At 40.8% G+C, this 20,285-nt stretch overlaps 1 protein-coding gene across 1 annotated transcript in view; it reads right to left on the bottom strand.

The window, feature by feature from the left end:
* LOC126196528 (estradiol 17-beta-dehydrogenase 2-like) overlaps window positions 1-20,285 on the bottom strand; it is a 115,100-nt gene that overhangs the window by 45,507 nt on the left and 49,308 nt on the right. The window contains exons 3-4 of the mRNA XM_049934572.1: window positions 7,480-7,612; window positions 2,138-2,249 (exon numbers count right to left, since the gene is read on the bottom strand). Coding sequence (XP_049790529.1) covers window positions 2,138-2,249; window positions 7,480-7,612 — 245 coding nt within the window. The remainder of the gene's footprint in view (window positions 1-2,137; window positions 2,250-7,479; window positions 7,613-20,285) is intronic.

Raw genomic sequence — 20,285 nt, 5'->3', positions numbered from 1 at the left:
ATGTGAAATTTAATGTCCACTGTTCAAAGTGCCGTCAATGCGAACAAGAGGTGACCGAGAAGTGTAACCAATGAGACCCCATACCATCACGCCGGGTGATACGCCAGTATGACGATGACGAATACACGCTTTCAATGTGCGTTCACCGCGATGTCGCCAAACACGGATGCGACCATCATGATGCTGAAAACAGAACTGGATTCATCCGAAAAAATGACGTTTTGCCATTCGTGCACCCAGGTGCGTCGTTGGGTACAACATCGCAGGCGCTCCTGTCTGTGATGTAGCGTCAAGGGTAACAGCAGCCATGGTCTCCGAGCTGATAGTTCATGCTGCTGCAAACGTCGTCGAACTGTTCGTGGAGATGGTTATTGTCTTGCATACGTCCCTATCTGTTGAGTCATGGATCGAGACGTGGCTGCACGATCCGTTACAGCCATGCGGATAAGATGGCTATCATCCCGACTGCTAGTCATACGAGGACGTTGGGATCCAGCGTGGCGTTCCGTATTACTCTCCTGAACCCACCGATTCCATATTCTGCTAAACGTCAGTGGATATCGACCAACGCGAATAGCAATGTCGCGATACGATAAACTACAATCGCGATAGGCTACAGTCCGACCTTTATCAAAGTCGGAAACGTGATGGTACGCATTTCTCCTCCTTACACGAGGCCTCACAACAACATTTCACCAGGCAACGCCGGTCAACTGCTGTTTGTGTATGAGAAATCGGATGGAAACTTTCCTCATGTCAGCACGTTGTAGGTGTCACCACCGGAGCTAACCTTGTGTGAATGCTCTGAAAAGCTAATCATTTGCATATCACAGCATCTTCTTCCTGTCGGTTAAATTTCGCGTCTGTAGCACGTCATCTTCGTGGTGTAGCAATTTTAATGGCCAGTAATGTATGTAGAAGAGACAAGAGAGAATAATGAGTGGAACACAAAGAACGTAGTGCTCGGTTTAAGAAGGGTGCAAGACAGCGATTTATTCTCTTGCCGCTGCTGTTCAATCTGTACTGTAGAGAAAGCAATGTTGGAAATAAAAGAAAGTTCCGGACTGGAATTAAAATTCAAAGTGGATGGATATCAATGATAAGATTTGCTGATGTCATTGCTACCTGAGTGAAAGTGAAGAATTACAGGATCTGCTGAATGGAATGAGCGGTTCAGTGAGTACATAATATGAATTGAGAGTAAATCGGAGAATGACAAAAGTAATGAGAAGTAGCAGAAATGAGAACAACGGGAAACTTAACATCAGGACTGGTGATCACGAAGTATAAAGAGTTCCGGTACCTAGACAGCAACATAACGCTTGACGGGCGGAGCGAGTGCGACAAAAATGCAGACTGGCACTGGCGTTAAGTACTTCTGGCCAAGAGAAGTCTACTAGTATATAGGCTTTTATGTGAGGAAGGAATTTCTGAGAAACGTTTAGAGCACGTCATTGTATGGCAATGAAACATGGACTGAAGGAAAACCGGAAAAGAAGAGAATCGAAGTGTTTGAGGTGTGGTGCAACAGAAGAATGTTGAAAATTAAAGGAATAAGGGACATCTATTCAGATGTCACGCAATAACTTTTAAGTGAAGGAACTGTCATGGGTAAAAACTAGAGGAAGGCAGAGACTGGAATACATCCAACAAATAATTGAGGACGCCCCCGAGTGCTACTGTGAGATGATGAAGGTGACACAGGAGAGGAATTAGTGATGAGCCCCATCAAACTAGTCAGAAGACTGATGAATTAAAGAAAATTCTAATAATAATAATAATAATAATAATAATAATAATAATAGTTGAAGTAGTTATGGTGATGGGAAGTAATGTTGTGCAGTGTAAAATTATTAATTTATATTGCATAATTTGTGAAAGAGAAATACAGCAAGTGTTCAAATTACGGGCCACAAGCTATAATGGAATGAAATAAATAAATAAACATAATACACGACGAATGGAAAAAAAATTCTGTACTCAATTTATTAGTCGTTAGTGAAAAAGACTGAAGACTGCAGCAATAGCAAAAGAAGGTCTACACACCCATGGTATTTCGTCACTTTTGAATAAACAGCTGTGTGAACGTGAAGACATCAGGTGACACAGCGTAGATTACTGTGTGTTAGAAACTTACCTCACAATTCTTTCTTGCTGCCTGTCGAATGCTTTCTTTGTCATCCGAGAGAGTCTTCTCTGTATTTTCAACATATTCCGACTGCAAGTATTCTGCATCAGTAAGAGCAGTTCTGCAAGAAACCAAAACGTAAAGAAATAACACATGTACGGAGTGAACGCAAAATAACAAAAACAAAGAGAACCTAATTATGCTTGAAACTTTTATACCATATCAGGACATGCTGAGTATGTGAACGTATAACGAAATGTGTCAATGACAAAACGTGCATACAACAGCAAAATGTGCCTACATTCACGTTTTCCTTGTTTTATAGCTATATTTAATTTGTTAATTCGTTGTTCGGCATTCGTAGTATCGTGTCTTCCTACAAGTATTCGGATTACTTTAATACAGATGAATGTCGAGAGAGAATGTGTGTGTGTGTGTGTGAGAGAGAGAGAGAGAAGGAGAGAGAGAGAGAAGAGAGAAAATGTTCTGCTAAGGAGGAGGACTATTCTTTCGTCGGCAACCACGTTATCTTCCTCATCTCACGGTGGACCCCGTAAGATGCGTAGTTGGACAGCCTTTGAATTCAGTTGGTGGTTGTATAATTCTTCATTGTGCAATCATCACATCTCGTTACATTTATGGACACTAGTAAAGACGATCTTTCTGAAACATACATACTGACATGGTATTCCTTTAATGTGGATAACGCTGTTAATGTAGTTCTGGAGTTTCTTCTCTCGAAATGGACTGTTCAACTAGAAGAGCAATATCACCTGGCTGAATACAGAAATTCAAGATATTAGTGTTTACAGTTTCTTTATTATTGTGTCGTTCATTTTAGAATGTATTTTGGACAGGAAAGTGTCTGACAGGTATATCGGTTTGACATTTATGCATACTTCACCAGCAATCTGCTTGTTAGTGTGTAACGCATAGCTCCTTAGCTGGCCCCACTGTAATTAAACAGAATTTTTTTCTAGTTTGTACATAGCATTTCTTATGAGGAGCCGCGCGGGGTATCCGCGTGGTCTCAGGCGTCTTGCCTCGGTTCGCGCGGCTCGCTCCGCCGGATGTTTGAGTCCTCCCCAGGGCATGAGTGTGTGTGTTGCCCTTAGAGTAAGTTAGTTTAAGTTAGATTAAGTAGTGTGTAAGCCTAGGGACCGATGACCTCAGCAGTTTGGTCCCATAGGAACTTACCACAAATTTACAAAATTTCTTATAAAGAGAGTGCAGTCATATTTCGTTCTAGATCGTATGATACTCCTGTATATCAAAAGTCCTCACCAAAGTTTTGTTAAGAAGCGCGTCACGTTCAGAAGAAGCTGGAACATTTCTGGGAGGTATACAATATGACAGTTCTTAGAAACAAACATCTAATGTTTTTCCTAGTGTCATAATCAGTCTGCTTTTTGTATAAGTGTAGCAAGTTGGGAAGCTGCCTCTCTCTCAATCAGAGAGAGCTGTTGGAAAATTATTTTGGTAGCTTAGTAGCATTTTATTAGAAACTGGTTAATAAGTTTCCTCAGTGTAAGATGAGAGAAGTATTGATCCATAGGAGTAGGTGGACGAAGGATTGTCTCCAGTTTTCGACCTGTGGAGTAATTACTTGTGCAAACCGGTAAGTAGAAAATGATTCGCAAAACATATATTACTGAAGTGTTACAGTAGCAAATCTTTCACACATTCTGAGAAAGTTCACAGCACTGCCAAAAAAATATATGCTTATCCTCTACAGATCTGCAAGGGTTAAAGTATTAGAACGAATGTAGATTAGGTTTAACATTTCGTCGAGTTCGAGATCATTAGAGATGTACTGCAAGCTTGGATTATGGAAGGAAATCCGTTGTGTCCTTTACGAAAGGACTGTCGCAGCATTTAGGGAAACAGCAAAAAAGCTAAATCTGGTTGATCTAGTATCCTCCCAATATGAGTCAGTGTCTTAATCATTGTGTCATCTCGGTCTGCGTTCAAATATTGCATAATTCGACATTAATGAATAACGAAAAATGATTTGCTCCTTCTGCTAGAGATTCTGGAGGTTTTTACAATACGGAAAGGCGCACTATTTATCCTAAGAATGCCCTGTGAGAGACTCGGCAATCGTTTTAAAATATTTAAGTCCTTAAATCTTACGTTACAGAATTTCAGTTCACCTCTAGGTATCTGTGTGACACTATATTTATAAAAATCAAAATCAGATGCCGTCTTGATAATTTTGTTGAAAAAGGAACACACTTTATTAGTTCAATGTTTTACAGATATTAAACTAGCGAGTGGTTTGTACACTGTTCTCTCATTGCTCTTTTCCTTGCTGTGACAGTTCTTGTACATCATGTATCAACCAAATGGTTGGTTTTTAAATTAATTCTAGCCTTTAAAACCTCGCCTAAGGCTCGCCGTCATAACGTATTCTTTGGCTCAAGGCGCTAGCCTATTTTTGAAATTTTCCTCACGGAATGTTTTCCTGTTCGCCGTCGTCATTGCTGAAAAAGACGCCATTCGGAAATGAATGTCCATCTGGGCGAAACGTAAATGTCTTTTCGTAAGAAATGCAAATGAACACGCCTCAGTGGTTGCCTCAAGGAGTCTCCACAGCCTTTTCCACCGAACTCGAACAGTGCTGTGAGGCCATATCCTACCAGGGACATGATGTAACGGGGACTTTGGCTCAGGGTTGTCGTTCAGAAAGAATTCTCTCACACTTCACGGAATGTGTGAATACGCATATCAGTTTGGCATACGCGTTGAACTAGTCACGTATAAAAAAATCAGTCCGCAGACAGTAAGAGACCTCTATCTCAACAAAATAAGGTTTTTGTCAGCGTGGACCTACAGCACAACAAAAAACATTCACCAGTGAGCAGATGTGGGACATGTTGGGATGCTTTCTGTAGGTTGTATGGTACCTGCAGTTTTCAGGTAACACAACTTGACGAAATGTGACGTCAGTGGAAAGCAGCGTTGAGTGCAGCCAGCCATGATCACTTCCGATAGCTGTACTGTCTTTGTCGTCTGTATGACCCATTGGAGTGCTGCGTCATTTAGAAACCAAAGACAAATAAGTCTTGGCAACATGCACTACCGGTCAGTTTGATGGCCGCATTGGCTCAAAGAACTGATTAAACATTGACCTTGGTCTGTCAACGTGTGATGCGGGATTTTCAAGTATCGCGCAACTGGTCTCCGTTTTTTTTTAGTAGAACTCTACAGTTTATAACAGATGTGTTGCTGCAGTTATTGTAGTAGAGATAAGGACACTTCGGGGAAGGAAACCGCGGGGAAGATCAGTTTACATTTCGAACAAATGTAGGAACACGCGAGCCAAACTGACCCTACCACTTACCTCAGAAGTTAGGACAAGGAAAGACAAACCTACATTCATAATATTCGTAGACTTGGAAAAAAGTTTTGACAATGTTGAGTGGAACACTTTGAAATTTGGAAGTATCAGGTATAAGATGCAGGGAGCGAAAGGCTATTAACAACTTTTACAGAAATCGGATGGCTGTTATAAGAGTCGAGGGGCATGACAGGGAAGCAGTGGTTGAGAAGGGAGTGAGACAGGGTTGAAGTCTGTCACCAATGTTATTAAATATGTACGTTGAGCATGTAGTAAAGCAAGCCAAAGAAAAATTTGGAATAGGAATTAAAGTTCAGGGAGAAGAAATAAAATTTTGAGGTTTGCCGATGGCATTGTAATACTGTCAGAGGCAGCAAACGTCGTGGCATAGTATTAAATGGAATGGACAGTGTCTTGAAAGGAAAATGTAAGACAACCATAAAAAAAGCAAAACAAGGGTAATGAAATGTAGTAGAATTAGACTAGGAAACAAGACACATGAAACAATAACCTAGTTTCGTTATTTGGTCACCAAAATAACTGATGGCCGAAGTAGAGAGGATACAAAATGTCGACTAGTAATGACAAGAAAAGCCTTGCTGAGGAACAGAAATTTGTTAACAGCGAATATCGATTTAAGTGTTAGGACGTCTTTTCTAAAGCATGTGTATGGAGTGTGCCAATGTATGGAAGTGATACATGGAAGATAAACAGTTTAGACAAGAAGAGAATAGAAGCTTTTGAAATGTGGCGCTGCAGAAGAATGAAATTTGGTGCTACAGAAGAATTCTGAAGTTTAGATGGGTAGATCACGTAACTAATGAGGAGACACTGAATAGAACCGGGGAGAAAAAAGATTTGTGTCAGCCTTGAAGAAGGGATCGGTTAATAGGATACATTCTGAGACATAGTGGGCTCACGAATTCAGTACTGCAAAGGAGTGTGTGTGTGTTTGTGTATGGAGGGGGGGGGGGGGGAGGTAAAATTGTAGAGGAAGACCAAGAGATGAATACAGTAAGATTCAGAAGGATGTAAGATGAAAGTACTTATTCAAAGAGGAAGAGGCTTCATAGGTTACAGGCATGGAGAGTTGCGGAGGGCACTTTATGTGCCACTGTCATTACCTCCCTTTCCTGTTCCAGTCGCGTATGGTTCGCGGGAAGAACGACTGCCGGAAAGCCTCCGTGCGCGCTCGAATCTCTCTAATTTTACATTCGTGATCTCCTCGGGAGGTATAAGTAGGGGGAAGCAATATATTGGATACCTCATCCAGAAATGCACGCTCTCGAAACCTGGACAGCAAGCTACACCGCGATGCAGAGCGCCTCTCCTGCAGAGTCTGCCACTTGAGTTTGCTAAACATCTCCGTAACGCTATCACGCTTACCAAATAACCCTGTGACGAAATGCGCCGCTCTTCTTTGGATCTTCTCTATCTCCTCCGTCAACCCGATCTGGTACGGATCCCACACTGATGAGCAATACTCAAGTATAGGTCGTATAGGTAGTTTATTGAACGATCACCAGATTTAGCAGTTTCCGTGGGAAAAACCGAAACAACACGTCTACATGAACACTGAGGACTCCATTGATATGCAGTACAGGACCTGGGCTGCGGTAAGTTTAAATGAAATTCAGCAGGCAGCATTGCCAGCGTGGAATCTTTAACGTGGGTATCACTACTCTTAATATGGCAGCCGTAATAGCAATCTCTTCTGATCGAGAGACAGTCATTCTTGGCGCTGCTGTCTTGTTACTATTTCATCAAATCCCGCACTTGTACGCTCTCTCTAACACCAGAGAGAAAAGTACTTAGTTAAAAAAAGGTCATAAATCGGCAGCTATAAAAATTAAAAATTACTTACGTACTTCAGAAGACTCTTCATAATGTCCGCAATAACGTAGCGGAAACCACGACTCGTTACATTTACTCGTTCTGCATATATTTTAGGTAGTCCGTGTCATTTGCCGCACGCAAGGTGTACACTTATATGATATGGTAATATACTCACTCATATAATAGCGGTTCGACAGCACAGACAGTGACGGACCATTTCTTCATTTCCATTCTCAAGACGTCGGTAAACATCGTCAGAGCACTTTTGGACAAGCAGTAAGTAGTCACCATCGGAAATGGCAATCTGCCTGTAACATCACAAACGACAAACTCCATCTTAGCGTCATTGTTCTCCCTCCGTATTTTTTTAGCAGGCATTCATACGAAAACCTTACAAGAAAAGGTGTAACACAATATTCATATGGGTAATTTAAAACGGACACCATATATAAATGAAAGTCTCAACACACAGTTCGCGGTGGTCTTAAAAGCGAGATACACTTTAATACGAACGAATCTCATGGCTGGAGATGATAGAACTGTTCGAATCTCATTTAGCGAGACGACAGTGTCGATAAATGCGAACGAGCATGCTGTTGCCCTTGTGAAGAGACTGCACTCTATGCAGGAGGATACAATCGTGCAAATCTGGGAATTCAAAATTCGTATACGTTGTTCAATTCGTACAAATAAATTTCACTTAAATAGTGGTACGACATCCCATTATTACATGCCAATTACTATTCAAAAGAATAACAGAAGCTCTAATGAATAATTGGAAGTTAAGTTGGTAAACCATCCGAGCGTTGTCAGACTGTTTTAGATAATGTGAATGATTATACTGCTGCTAATTAATTTATCTCAAATGTTTATCTGCTGTCTTCAAGAAACTAGCGGACAAGCGCTATTTAATAAGCACTGAATTATGCAGTAAATTTCAACTCATCTTAATAACGTTAAAAAAGTATTTTTAAACAAAACCAAATATCTCAAATTCTCACAAATTACGAGGATAATACGCACTTTCCACAGTTACACTGAAGTAGCGTATACGTGACTGCAACATTTACGGATAATATCCAGATGCACAGACTTCAGAAACTCATGGATATTTTTGTTTCTCTATCTTTATGCTAACTGATAACTGTTCACCGAACTAATCATTCACCGAAAATGATACGCTTTCTATCTAGCATCACCAGACAATATTAACATTGTGAATAAATAACATTCATTTTAAAATTATATACTTGAAAACAGTTTTCCTTATGAATGATTGCATTGGCAATACATCTAGTATGTAATAACACAAACGGAAAGACAGCGTGACACTACCTGTGAACATTTGTGTTTTGTAATCAAATTTCGTAAGATGCGAATAACATATACTTTCAAATCATAAAAGCAAACAGTGCAAGGGAATTTTTTGCAATGACCGAAGAATAGGACTCAAAAGCCGCGAAGATGATTAAACTAGTGAATTGTTGCATTGCAAGTTCGATTCCTGCTTCTGATAACATGAAAGGAGAAGCAGTTGTGATAAGAATGTGTAACAAGGAGTAAAAAATGGTCATAGCAATGTTTCAAAAGTGTAATTCTTCAGCAAAGCTGTCATTCAACATATAAAAAGCCAGAGAAGGAAAGTATAGTCTACTCGCAACGATTACAGCGTACTTACTGGTGATGCTTTGTAAACAACAGCACAAAGTGCCTAATGAAGGAGCTCCTCAATTTTCAGATAGTGTAAAACAGCAAGTAACCAAAGTATCTAGGAGGGTTTACCCTAGGTAAGCGTGGGCTAGGAATTTCTGTGTAATATCTCGCAGCTGGCGCATTTTACCCTTAGCTTATCTCTTGGTTGTTTCACACTAGTGATCCCCTCAGACTATCACAACTTTCATATGAGAATTATCGAGGTGCAATTGTTATTTTAAACATTGTAGCAGCTGTAGTCAGATCTGACTCAATAGGCAACGCTAATTGTAATTTCATTTCATCTTGGAGACTATTGGAAGGGCTTAATTACACACACATTAACTTGTCTCCTGATACGATTGCTCTTCGCTTTTGCTTAATTAAAAGTCGAGGTTCAAATAAATAGGGTAAGATAAAAAAAATGGCAATGTAGGCCATACATCTGACTCTACATCACCGTGGAATAACTTGAAAAACTTTAGCATTGGTAAGGCAACGAATTTAGATGGAATGAGGTTGATGAAATGAATTAAACATTTCGAGATGAAATCAAAATAATCTCTTCCATAAGTATTTCCGTTTTGAAATCACCTCTGCATTGCTAACAAATGCCAAATATATGTAACTGATGTTCTCTTTGAGTAGTTCCGAACACTTCGGCAATTTGAGGTCACAGTGGGGAGTATCTGTCACCCAATACTATCGTCATCCCAACCCCAGTGCGATGCAATTTCCAACTAGCACCCTACGGTTTCATCGAAAAGCTCAGCATTCGTATAGTAAGAGAGAAACAGAGAATAAAAAATTCAACGAGTCACAGAAAATGAAACATTCGATATTACAGTGCCTTTGTCAACATCAATGACACTGTTTTGCATACAGAAGAAGTAAAATTACTCGAAAAAGGTCTGAAACACAATGTCAGCACACTTATCGACGAAAAATACATTGAAAACCTCATAGCTGACACAGGAAAACAGCAACGAAACTAGTGAGGTAACATTGGTGTGACGAGAGAGCTAGTCAGTAATGAAATCAAAAACATAAAAAGCAAGCAGAGGAAACCGAAAAAATACAGATTCCATAACACTGACAAAACTTAGAAAGAAACCACAAGGACACAACACCATCATCACAAGGGCAGATAAAGGAAACACAGTGGTTCTCATGGATAAAGAGCAATACATCAGTAAGACACAAGAGTTCATTACAAAAAATAAAATTATAAATCTATAATCAGATCCAGCTAACAGATTCCAAACGAAGTTGAGGAACTCTCTGAAAGACATTCAACATACAATAGAAAACAATGGAAAAAGAAAACTGCTGCAAACATATCCGAGTGCACCTTCCCTCCGATGTTAACCACAGCTAAAAAGGAAGCTCTCCTCAGCAGAGCTATTGTGAATTAAAGAAACACTCCCACTACTTGCCAACTTGCAAGATATATGTTGAAAATATTATCAGAAAACTACAACTTACAAGAGGATGGGACTATAAGAATCACACTCAATTGATTCAGCACGTAAAAGACATACAAGTTCCAGACACAGCCACCCTCCTCTGACTTGATGTAGAGAATACATATTCCAATATCCCAATAACTGAAACAATAAACATTACAGAACAAAATCTTAAAACACATAGTACACTCCCACATTAATATATCAAAGAAACAGTCAGGCTTATAGAGCTATTTCATGTCAATAATGAATTCTATCTGCAAAGTGAAGGATTACCAATGTGGTCCCCAGTGTCTGGAACCACAGCAGACATATTTATGAAGCATGTAGGATAGATTATATTCAACAAAATAGTGCCAAATAGGGACAACATCCTATACTGGGTTAGATATATATAGATGACATCTTATGCCTGATAGATGAACCAAACAATAAAATTGACCAGTGACATACAGACATAAATTCTATTCATGATAAGGCACATTTTACAGTCGAGAAAGAGCAAAATAGACAGTTAAATTTCTTGGACATCATGGTAAAGATTAGAAACAATCAACACACATTTGACATATACCGAAAGCCGACAACAACAGCTACAATTATAAATGAGACATCGGAACACCCCAGTTCTCAAAAGCAGGCAACACTTACATACATGCTCCACAGATTAAACACAGTACCATTAGATACAGACAATTACAGAAAAGAAATGAATTCCATAATACAAATAGCCACAAACAGTGGATACAAAGAGAGTAACAAAGCTGAACAATAAAATCAAGAAACAGGATAGAACAAACACCCAGCTGTCATCCACACAAGGACAAAATCACACACAACTAAATACACAAAATACAAGAATAGATACAACACAAAGTGTGAAAGAAACAGAAAGTAAAAGATGGTACACAATGACATACAACTGCAAATACACAAACAGAATAACCAATGTATTCGAAATACAGGGCATAAAAATAGCACACCAAACCAACAACTCCGTTCAGAAATACTTCCCAAAAACAATGGGATAAACTGATCTGTCTGAGATATCACGAATATACAAATTGAAATACAATACCTGTGATGGAGGATACATATGTCAAACCAGGAGGACATTTGACCCAGGTACAAAGGACATGTAAGAGCTTGGAAGTATAGGACAAATCGCTCAACTTTCGCAGAACACTTACACCAACAGCAACATAAAATTACAGCCAGAGATACAGACACGGAAATCTTAAGGATAAACAACAACAAAAAACACCTCTCCATCTTACAAGACAACTACCACACCCGAAAAACCATAACAGAAATCAAACAACTCATAAATGATCAAACCAACATGGCAAACCATACACTCTTTAAACTGATTGGCACTTGGTGTAACATTAAATGTACACATATAACCACAAGCTCCATTTGCCACTACCATCTCCTCCCAGATTCCCGTCCTGCCCCCCTTCCCCTCCCCCCCCCCCCCGTGCAAAAAAAATGTGAACCCATCCCCACTTCTCTACCTACATACAAGACAATTGCACTAACTCTCTCTCTCTCTCTCTCTGTCTCTCTCTCTCTCCCCCCCTCTCTCTCTCTTTCTCTCTCTCTCTCTCTCTCACACACACACAAAAGATACAATAGTTTCATTTCACAGGTTGGCAACACTCACAACACGAACGAAAACAAGCGAACGGACATAAAGGCTGTGGCAGTGCAGAACGAGAAACAGTTTATAAGTGAAGCGAAAATAATGCAGTGCAGGAAATTCTGCAGAATGGCAAAAACTGCCAAGTACAAATGTGAAATGAAGCCTTTCGATGCCAACCGCTGCTAGCAAGGAGGGAAGGAGCCGAATACGTAAAGAAACACCGTAAGTAACTTGCAGACCAACTTTATAAAGAAATCGCTGTTATTAACCTAAAAAAATGAAAAATGTACAAAACTATGGATCCGATTTGCAGAATAATCACGGAAGATGCTTCAAAAAAAAAAAATTGATGTAATTCTTTTTAATTAAATTGCAGTCAGCTCAAGACAGATAACGTACAGTAACAGATATCATATCTATATAACAACGGGAACATGCTGTTAAAAATCTCAATAAGTTACATATAAATATAATAAACATCGTATATTAAAGAATTACATGCCTAAAAACACCTCTGTATTAGAAGTGAACGTTGTGTCAAAGTTACAAAGCAATCGACGAAGAACTTTCGGAGATACACGATTCTGAAAATACAAACATTTACATTTTTATAGCGACTCCCCTTTTATTACATATGTATCAGATGACTTTCCAGTAGGTATATAAAACACGTGAGTATTCGACTGCAATATTGTGTCAAAATTTCAAAGCAATCGGTCAAGAACTTTTGAAGATACAAGATTTTGAACAAATGATCACGTGTATGTAGAATCAAAATGTTATACTGAAAGGAAAAGTGAGCTTAGGAGAAATGCGCATTGTTCTAGTTAAGTGCCATGCTGTAGATTAGACATGAGTGATTGGTGACAAGCTTGGAGAGAGAGCAGAGCTGTAATTCGAGAAGCTGAGTGGCAGAGCGAACGCTAAGAATATTCTTTTGACCGGAGAAATCTGACAACATTCGGGGACTTACGTCCATTCCATATACCTATTTGAACTGGATCTTGTGTATCGAACACTGCAAGCGCAGGGAGAAATAAAATATTAATATTCGTTTACTGTTTCTCAGAAAGTGCTTCTGGACCATAGCATCGTATGGAAGTGGGGCAACAGGAGAGGAAGACATGCGAAGCATGGTGTGTTGCGAGGGGATTCTGAGAATTTAGCGGACTGTTAAAGAATAAGGAGGTTCTTACAGTCAATTCTCCAGAAGACGCACGGATAGCAAAAGGCGCCCGACATTCAACCGCAGCCGTTACATGAAGGATTCACATCTACTGGGCTGGTCACATACACCTATATCTACATCTACATTTAAACTCCGCAAGTCACCCAACGGTGTGTGGCGGAGGGCACTTTACGTGCCACTCTCATTACCTCCCGTTTATGTTCCAGTCGCGTATGGTTCGCGGGAAGAACGACTGTCTGAAAGCCTCCGTGCGCGCTCGAATCTCTCTAATTGTACATTCGTGATCTCCTCGGGAGGTATAAGTAGGGGGAAGCAATATATTCGATACCTCATCCAGAAATGCACCCTCTCGAAACCTGGACAGCAAGCTACACCGCGATGCAGAGCGCCTCTCTTGCAGAGTCTGCCACTTGAGTTTGCTAAACATCTCCATAACGCTATCACGCTTACCAAATAGCCCTGTGACGAAATGCGCCGCTCTTCTTTGGATCTTCTCTATCTCCTCCGTCAACCCGACCTGGTACGGATCCCACACTGATGAGCAATACTCAAGTATAGGTCGAACGAGTGTTTTGTAAGCCACCTCCTTTGTTGATGGACTACATTTTCTAAGGACTCTCCCAATGAATCTCAACCTGGTACCCGCCTTACCAACAATTAATTTTATATGATCATTCCACTTCAAATCGCTCCGAACGCATACTCCCAGGTATTTTACAGAAGTAACTGCTACCAGTGTATGTTCCGCTATCATATAATCATACAATAAATGATCCTTCTATGTATTCGCAATACATTACATTTGTCTATGTTAAGGGTCAGTTGCCACTCCATGCACCAAGTGCCTATCCGCTGCAGATCTTCCTGCATTTCGCTACAATTTTTCTAATGCTGCAACTTCTCTGTATACTACAGCATCATCCGCATGGAACTTCCGACACTATCTACTAGGTCATTTATATATATTGTGAAAAGCACTGGTCCCATAACACTCCCCTGTGGCACGCCAGAGGTTACCTTAACGTCTGTAGACGTCTCTCCATTGATAACAACATGCTGTGTTCTGTTTGCTAAAAACTCTTCAATCCAGCCACACAGCTGGTCTGATATTCCGTAGGCTCTTACTTTGTTTATCAGGCGACAGTGCGGAACTGTATCGAACGCCTTCCGGAAGTGAAGGAAAATAGCATCTACCTGGGAGCCTGTATCTAATATTTCCTGGGTTTCATGAACAAATAAAGCGAGTTGGGTCTCACACGATCGCTGTTTCCGGAATCCATGTTGATTCCTACAGAGTAGATTCTGGGTTTCCAAAAACGACATGATACGCGAGCAAAAAACATGTTCTAAAATTCTACAACAGATCGACGTCAGAGATATAGGTCTATAGTTTTGCACATCTGCTCGACGACCCTTCTTGAAAACTGGGACTACCTGTGCTCTTTTCCAATCATTTGGAACCTTCCGTTCCTCTAGAGACTTGTGGTACACGGCTGTTAGAAGGGGGGCAAGTTCTTTCGCGTACCCGTTACGCGACAGTGGTAAAGAGGATGATGTCAATCATTTCCCTTTTGGCTGCAAGAGCAGATACAACGCCAGGCCTCCTACGCTGTCCGGTCAGCATCAGTTACTTTTGCCGACATTTGCTACCGTACTCCGCTGCTTGAAAGACTTAAGAGTATATCGCCGTTTTTATGCCTTTTGTTGGACGCGCCGTTCAGCTTATATGATTCTACTATAATTTTATGTTTATGACGACGTGTAAGATACTAAATCCAATGTCTACGTTGCTCCTCAGTGTGTTGAACCTTACATGTATGGCGAAGTACGTGTAAGTCCTGCTCAGATGCCAAAATGAAAAAAGCATAGAAAAAAGATTTAGGTAGGATAACATTTCGGTTTTCTTTGAACAAAGAGTAACAATATTGTTTCTATTTGAAACCGGCGTCGCACGTTTAAACCTGTGGTATAGTTTAAATATGCTTCAGAGAACTTAGGGCGATTGGTTTCAATAAGCGTAGCGAAATGGTTTGAGCTACGGTATTTTGAATACCCTATCTCATGAACAGTTGACACTACATCTACGTCTGCATCTACATCCATACTTCGAAAGCAACCTGACGGTGTGTGGCGGAGGGTACTTTGAGTACCTCTATCGGTTCTCCCTTCTGTTCCAGTCTCGTATTGTTCGTGGAAAGAAAAATTGTCGGTATGCCTCTTCGTGGGCTCTAATTTCACTGATTTTATCCTCATGGTCTCTTCGCTAGAGGGAGCAATATACTGCTTGTCTCCTCGGTGAAGGTATGTTCTCGAAACTTCAACAAAAGCCCGTACCGAGCTACTGAGGGTCTCTCTTGCAGTGTCTTCTACTGGAGTTTATCTATCATCTCCGTAACGCTTGCGTGATTACTAAATGATCCTGTAACGAAGCACGCTGCTCTCTGTTGGATCTTCTCTATCTCTTCTATCAACCCTATCTGGTATGGATCCCACGCCGGTGAGCAGTATTTAAGCAGTGGGCGAACAAGTGTACAGTAGCCTACTTCCTTTGTTTTTGGATTGCATTTCCTTAGGATTCTTCCAATGAATCTCAGTCTGGCATCTGCTTTACCGACGAATAATTTTATATGGTCACTCCATTTTAAATCAATCCTAATGCCTACTCCCAGATAATTTATGGAATTCACTGCTTCCAGTTGCTGACCTGCTGTATTGTAGCTAAATGATAAGTGATCTTTCTTTCTATGAATTCGCAGCACATTACACTTGTCTACATTGAGATTCAATTGCCATTCCCTGCACCATGCGTCAATACGTTGCAGATCCATCTTGTTTTGCATAGTTTGGTGTACAGTATGTGTGTGTGTGTGTGTGTGTGTGTGTGTGTGTGTGTGTGTGTGTGTGTGTGTGTGTGTGTGCGCCCGTGTGGTTGTTTCAATATCGGAAACTTCCTTTTCATCACTCTTTTGATCACAGGAAATCGCTATCTGTGTAAAGGGGGTACAAGTAATTACTTCTCCATTCTCAGCGCAGTCCAGTGGGGTGTGCTGTGTTTCCAATCGTGAACCGGACACTGCAGCTTGCGTAAGTGTTCACTCTGTCAGCACGTCACGAATGTCATCTTGCGAGGAAACACTGTGATCGTTTCTTAGAGAGTTTGCAGGAAGATTAGTTTCATGCGACGTAACATCACGTTCAAGAGGGTCAATAATTATAGGATACGGACAATAATTTGCAGGTGATTAAACAAATGAACTGACAACGTCTGCTCACAGACAATGCACTTTACGGCAAGACGGTTTGTCAGTACATAAAGTTATCCTCCAATCGGTCTATGCACAGTGACGCTATACGAATACTCAGCCGCTATTGTGAGACACAAAACACTGATGATCTGCCTCGTAGTAGTCACACACGGTGAACGCCATCAGCGACCTACAAATCAGGGCCCGCATATACCCAAAGGAAAATGAAACAAAACTGGACGCTACTGATTTGGAGGAAACTTGGATGGCAGTGTCGACCTAGACAATACGAAACGGTTTGTACACGATCAGTCTGGACTCCAGGAGTCCATCAACAGCAGCAAAAACACCCAGTGCCGTGGTTCTCAAAGGAGGTGGGCAAGGGAACACAGGGAATGGAATCTGGATCATCACATCTTGCACTCTTCAGCGACTGCAGGTGAGAGCCGTGGGAGAAGGTGGAGGCATCGATATGCGTTTCCACCGTTTCAGCAGCGATGTGGGTCAGTCATGTTTTGGGCAGGTGTCTTACCACTTTATTGTTATTTTTTTATCGTCTCCCGACTGGTTTGATGCTGCCCGCCGAGAATTCCTCTACTGTGCCAACCTCTTCGTCTCAGAGTAGCACTTACACTGTTCCTCCTCAATTATTTATTTGCGTCTATTCCAAATCCTGTCTTCCACTATACTTTTTACATCCTACAGCTCCCTCTAGTACAATGGATGTCTAAAACACATGTTCTATCATCCTGTTCCTCTTTTGTTAATGTTTTCCATATATTCCTTTCCTTGCCGATTCTGTGAAGAACCACATCATCCCGCATCAGTCCACCTAATGTTCAACATAATTCTGTAGCACCACATCTCAAATGCTTCGAGTCTGCTTTTCCGATGTTCCCACAAATCATGATTCACTTCCATACAACGCTGTGCTCAAACGTATAATCTCAGAAATTTCTTTCTCAAATTAAGGCTTATTCCTTGCTTCGTCCGCCATGTGTTGTTCTGCTTCCAAGGTAGCATAATTCCTTCATTTCGTGTACTTCAAGTTCCTAATCTCATATCTTCTAATCCTCATTACTTTCGTCTTTCTTCCGTTTATTCTTAAGACACGACGGACTGTATGTGAGAGTGGGTGACGTGTTTTGGTCGGTTTACTCTTGTGACACGTCGGACTATACTCGTATTTAAGCATGGGTGATGCGTTTTGAAATCACTCCGTATTCCGTACTCATTAGCCTGTTCAGACCATTCAAAAGGGCTTGCAATTATCTTCACGTTCATTGAAAATAGTAACATGATCTGCGAATCTTCTCATAGATAATATTTCACCTTCAGTTTTAATCTCATTCTTTAACCATTCTGGCCGGCCGAAGTGGCCGTGCGGTTAAAGGCGCTGCAGTCTGGAACCGCAAGACCGCTACGGTCGCAGGTTCGAATCCTGCCTCGGGCATGGATGTGTGTGATGTCCTTAGGTTAGTTAGGTTTAAGTAGTTCTAAGTTCTAGGGGACTGATGACCACAGATGTTAAGTCCCATAGTGCTCAGAGCCATTTGAACCATTTTTTAACCATTCTCATATAGTACCTACGTATAGGTTGCACAGTATCGGCGAAAGACTACATCCCTATCTTACATCCATTTTAACCCGAACACTTCTTCTTGGCCTTCCATTCTTGTTGTTCCCTCTTGGGTCTTGTTTGTACATAGTGTACAGTTTGCGTTTTCCTGAGTGTTTAAAATACATTGCACAATTTTACATTGTCGAGCGTTTTTTCAGCTCGAAAAATCCTATGAGAATGTATTCAGTATTTAATGTCTTACTTCCAATACTTAAGTGCCACCTCGTCGCACGTTTCATTAGTCGTTCTGAGATGTAAGACTATGTTACACATGCATCTAATTCTTAAATTGTAAACGCGTTTGTACAACATTACACATTTTTACTATGCTCTTTTATTATGTTTATTAACGCCTTCGTTTCCGGCGTTATTCAGTTCAGGTTGCATACATCTATTGCTTAAACTGTGGCTGAGTTTATACGACATTATTTATTTTATTATGTTATTTTTATGATGTTTGAGTTCGAATAGTTTTCCAGCACTATTTATTCCCTTATGCCTGCCGTTGATGATGTCTGTTCCTACATTCTAATTTCGTTATAACGAAATAGTTCACAGGTGAACGGTCGGATGTCATTGTCGAGCGGGGGCAATACTGCGCCGCGCGGGATTAGCCGAGCGGTCTAACTGGCCGGCACGGTACCTCAGCGTGTTCGGCCAGAGAGCCGGTTGGCCTCTGTAATAAAAAAAAAAAACTGAGTGGAAGGATCAACAAACGAACTTGAACGGATGTCATATAGCGTCCGCAACGACCAAACACAACGATAAAAAAAAGGCGATCTAAGGCGCTGCAGTCATGGACTGTGTGGCTGGTCCCGGCGGAGGTGTTCGAGTTCTCCCTCGGGCATGGGTGTGTGTGTTCGTCCTTAGGATAATTTAGGTTAAGTAGTGTGTAACCTTAGGGACTGATGACCTTAGCAGTTAAGTCCCATAAGATTTCACACACTTTTGAACTTTTTTTGCAATACTGTGGCAGGTGATCACGTTGTTATCAGCAGGTCCGCTGATGAGCTGATTGATCAGTCTTCTTTTTCCCCCTTCCCTGATGGGGACGGGAGAGCTGCTTGAGGGCTTGGATTGCGCTTCTCCGCCTTTTGCCGTACAACTTTTTTCTTTACTTATTCATATTTCATAGGAAGACCTCGAACCCGCTGTGATAGACTTGACTGAGGCTAATCTAGTGACCAGAGAATGGACAATGGATGATTTTCTCCGTGAACAGGTGTGGACAGGACGAAGTGGAAGAGGCTCATTACCCGGGAAACTGGAACTGTTAAATGATGATCATTCATATTTTATGCATAAGTGCAATTAATAAATTCTGACAAAACAAAAATGAAACTAGCTTTGAACATGATATTGAAAAGACACTACAATACATGCGTAAATTATAAAATTAGTAAAGCGGTAGAATGTTGATGAATTAATAAAATTTGGAGACCTCAGGTTTCCATCGTTATGAATTTGAAGTTGAAATGGATACTTACTATATCGGTTTGCTGCAAATAATTTAGCGACGTCACTGAATCAATAAAATTAGTGCCAAATGTTTGGAGGTGCCCGATTTACGTGTTTTGATGTAAGTGTGTGGTGTTACATTTGTTTTGAATGTGTCTGTGTTGGTCCCTTTCTATTAGGCTACTGCTTAAACCAGTTAGCAAATGGAGCAAAGTACTAAAACTAAGCAGTAACTCGGGTACATGGGGTTCGGGAGTAGTTGTACAAATTAAAGACTAATGAAGTTATAGTAGTAGTATCGTTGGCGTGCCCGTGACAGGAGATATATTTCTTGCTCTTTTTGTGCCGTTTTACGATATTATGCTACCTAATAGTGGTCAACTATTGGTGGGAGACGGGGATAATTTTAGCATAATTTACATTTGAATTTGGAGTACAATTGACAATTTGTTGCCTGTCCCAGCGACCCTCGATTCTCCGCCACGCCCACCTGTCACTATATGGAAAAATTTGGAAATTTGTGGTAAGGTCGTACGGGACCAAACTGCTGAGGTCATCGGTCCCTAAGCTTACCCGCTACTTTATCTAACTTCAACTGACTTACACTAAGGACAACACACACACACACCAATGCCCGAGGGAGGACTAGAACCTTCGACGGGTAG

This window comes from Schistocerca nitens, chromosome 1 (assembly GCF_023898315.1).
Source record: "Schistocerca nitens isolate TAMUIC-IGC-003100 chromosome 1, iqSchNite1.1, whole genome shotgun sequence".
NCBI lineage: Eukaryota > Metazoa > Arthropoda > Insecta > Orthoptera > Acrididae > Schistocerca > Schistocerca nitens.
The sequence above is the reverse complement of the archived record's forward strand: the minus strand, read 5'-3'. Positions and strand labels throughout refer to the sequence as shown.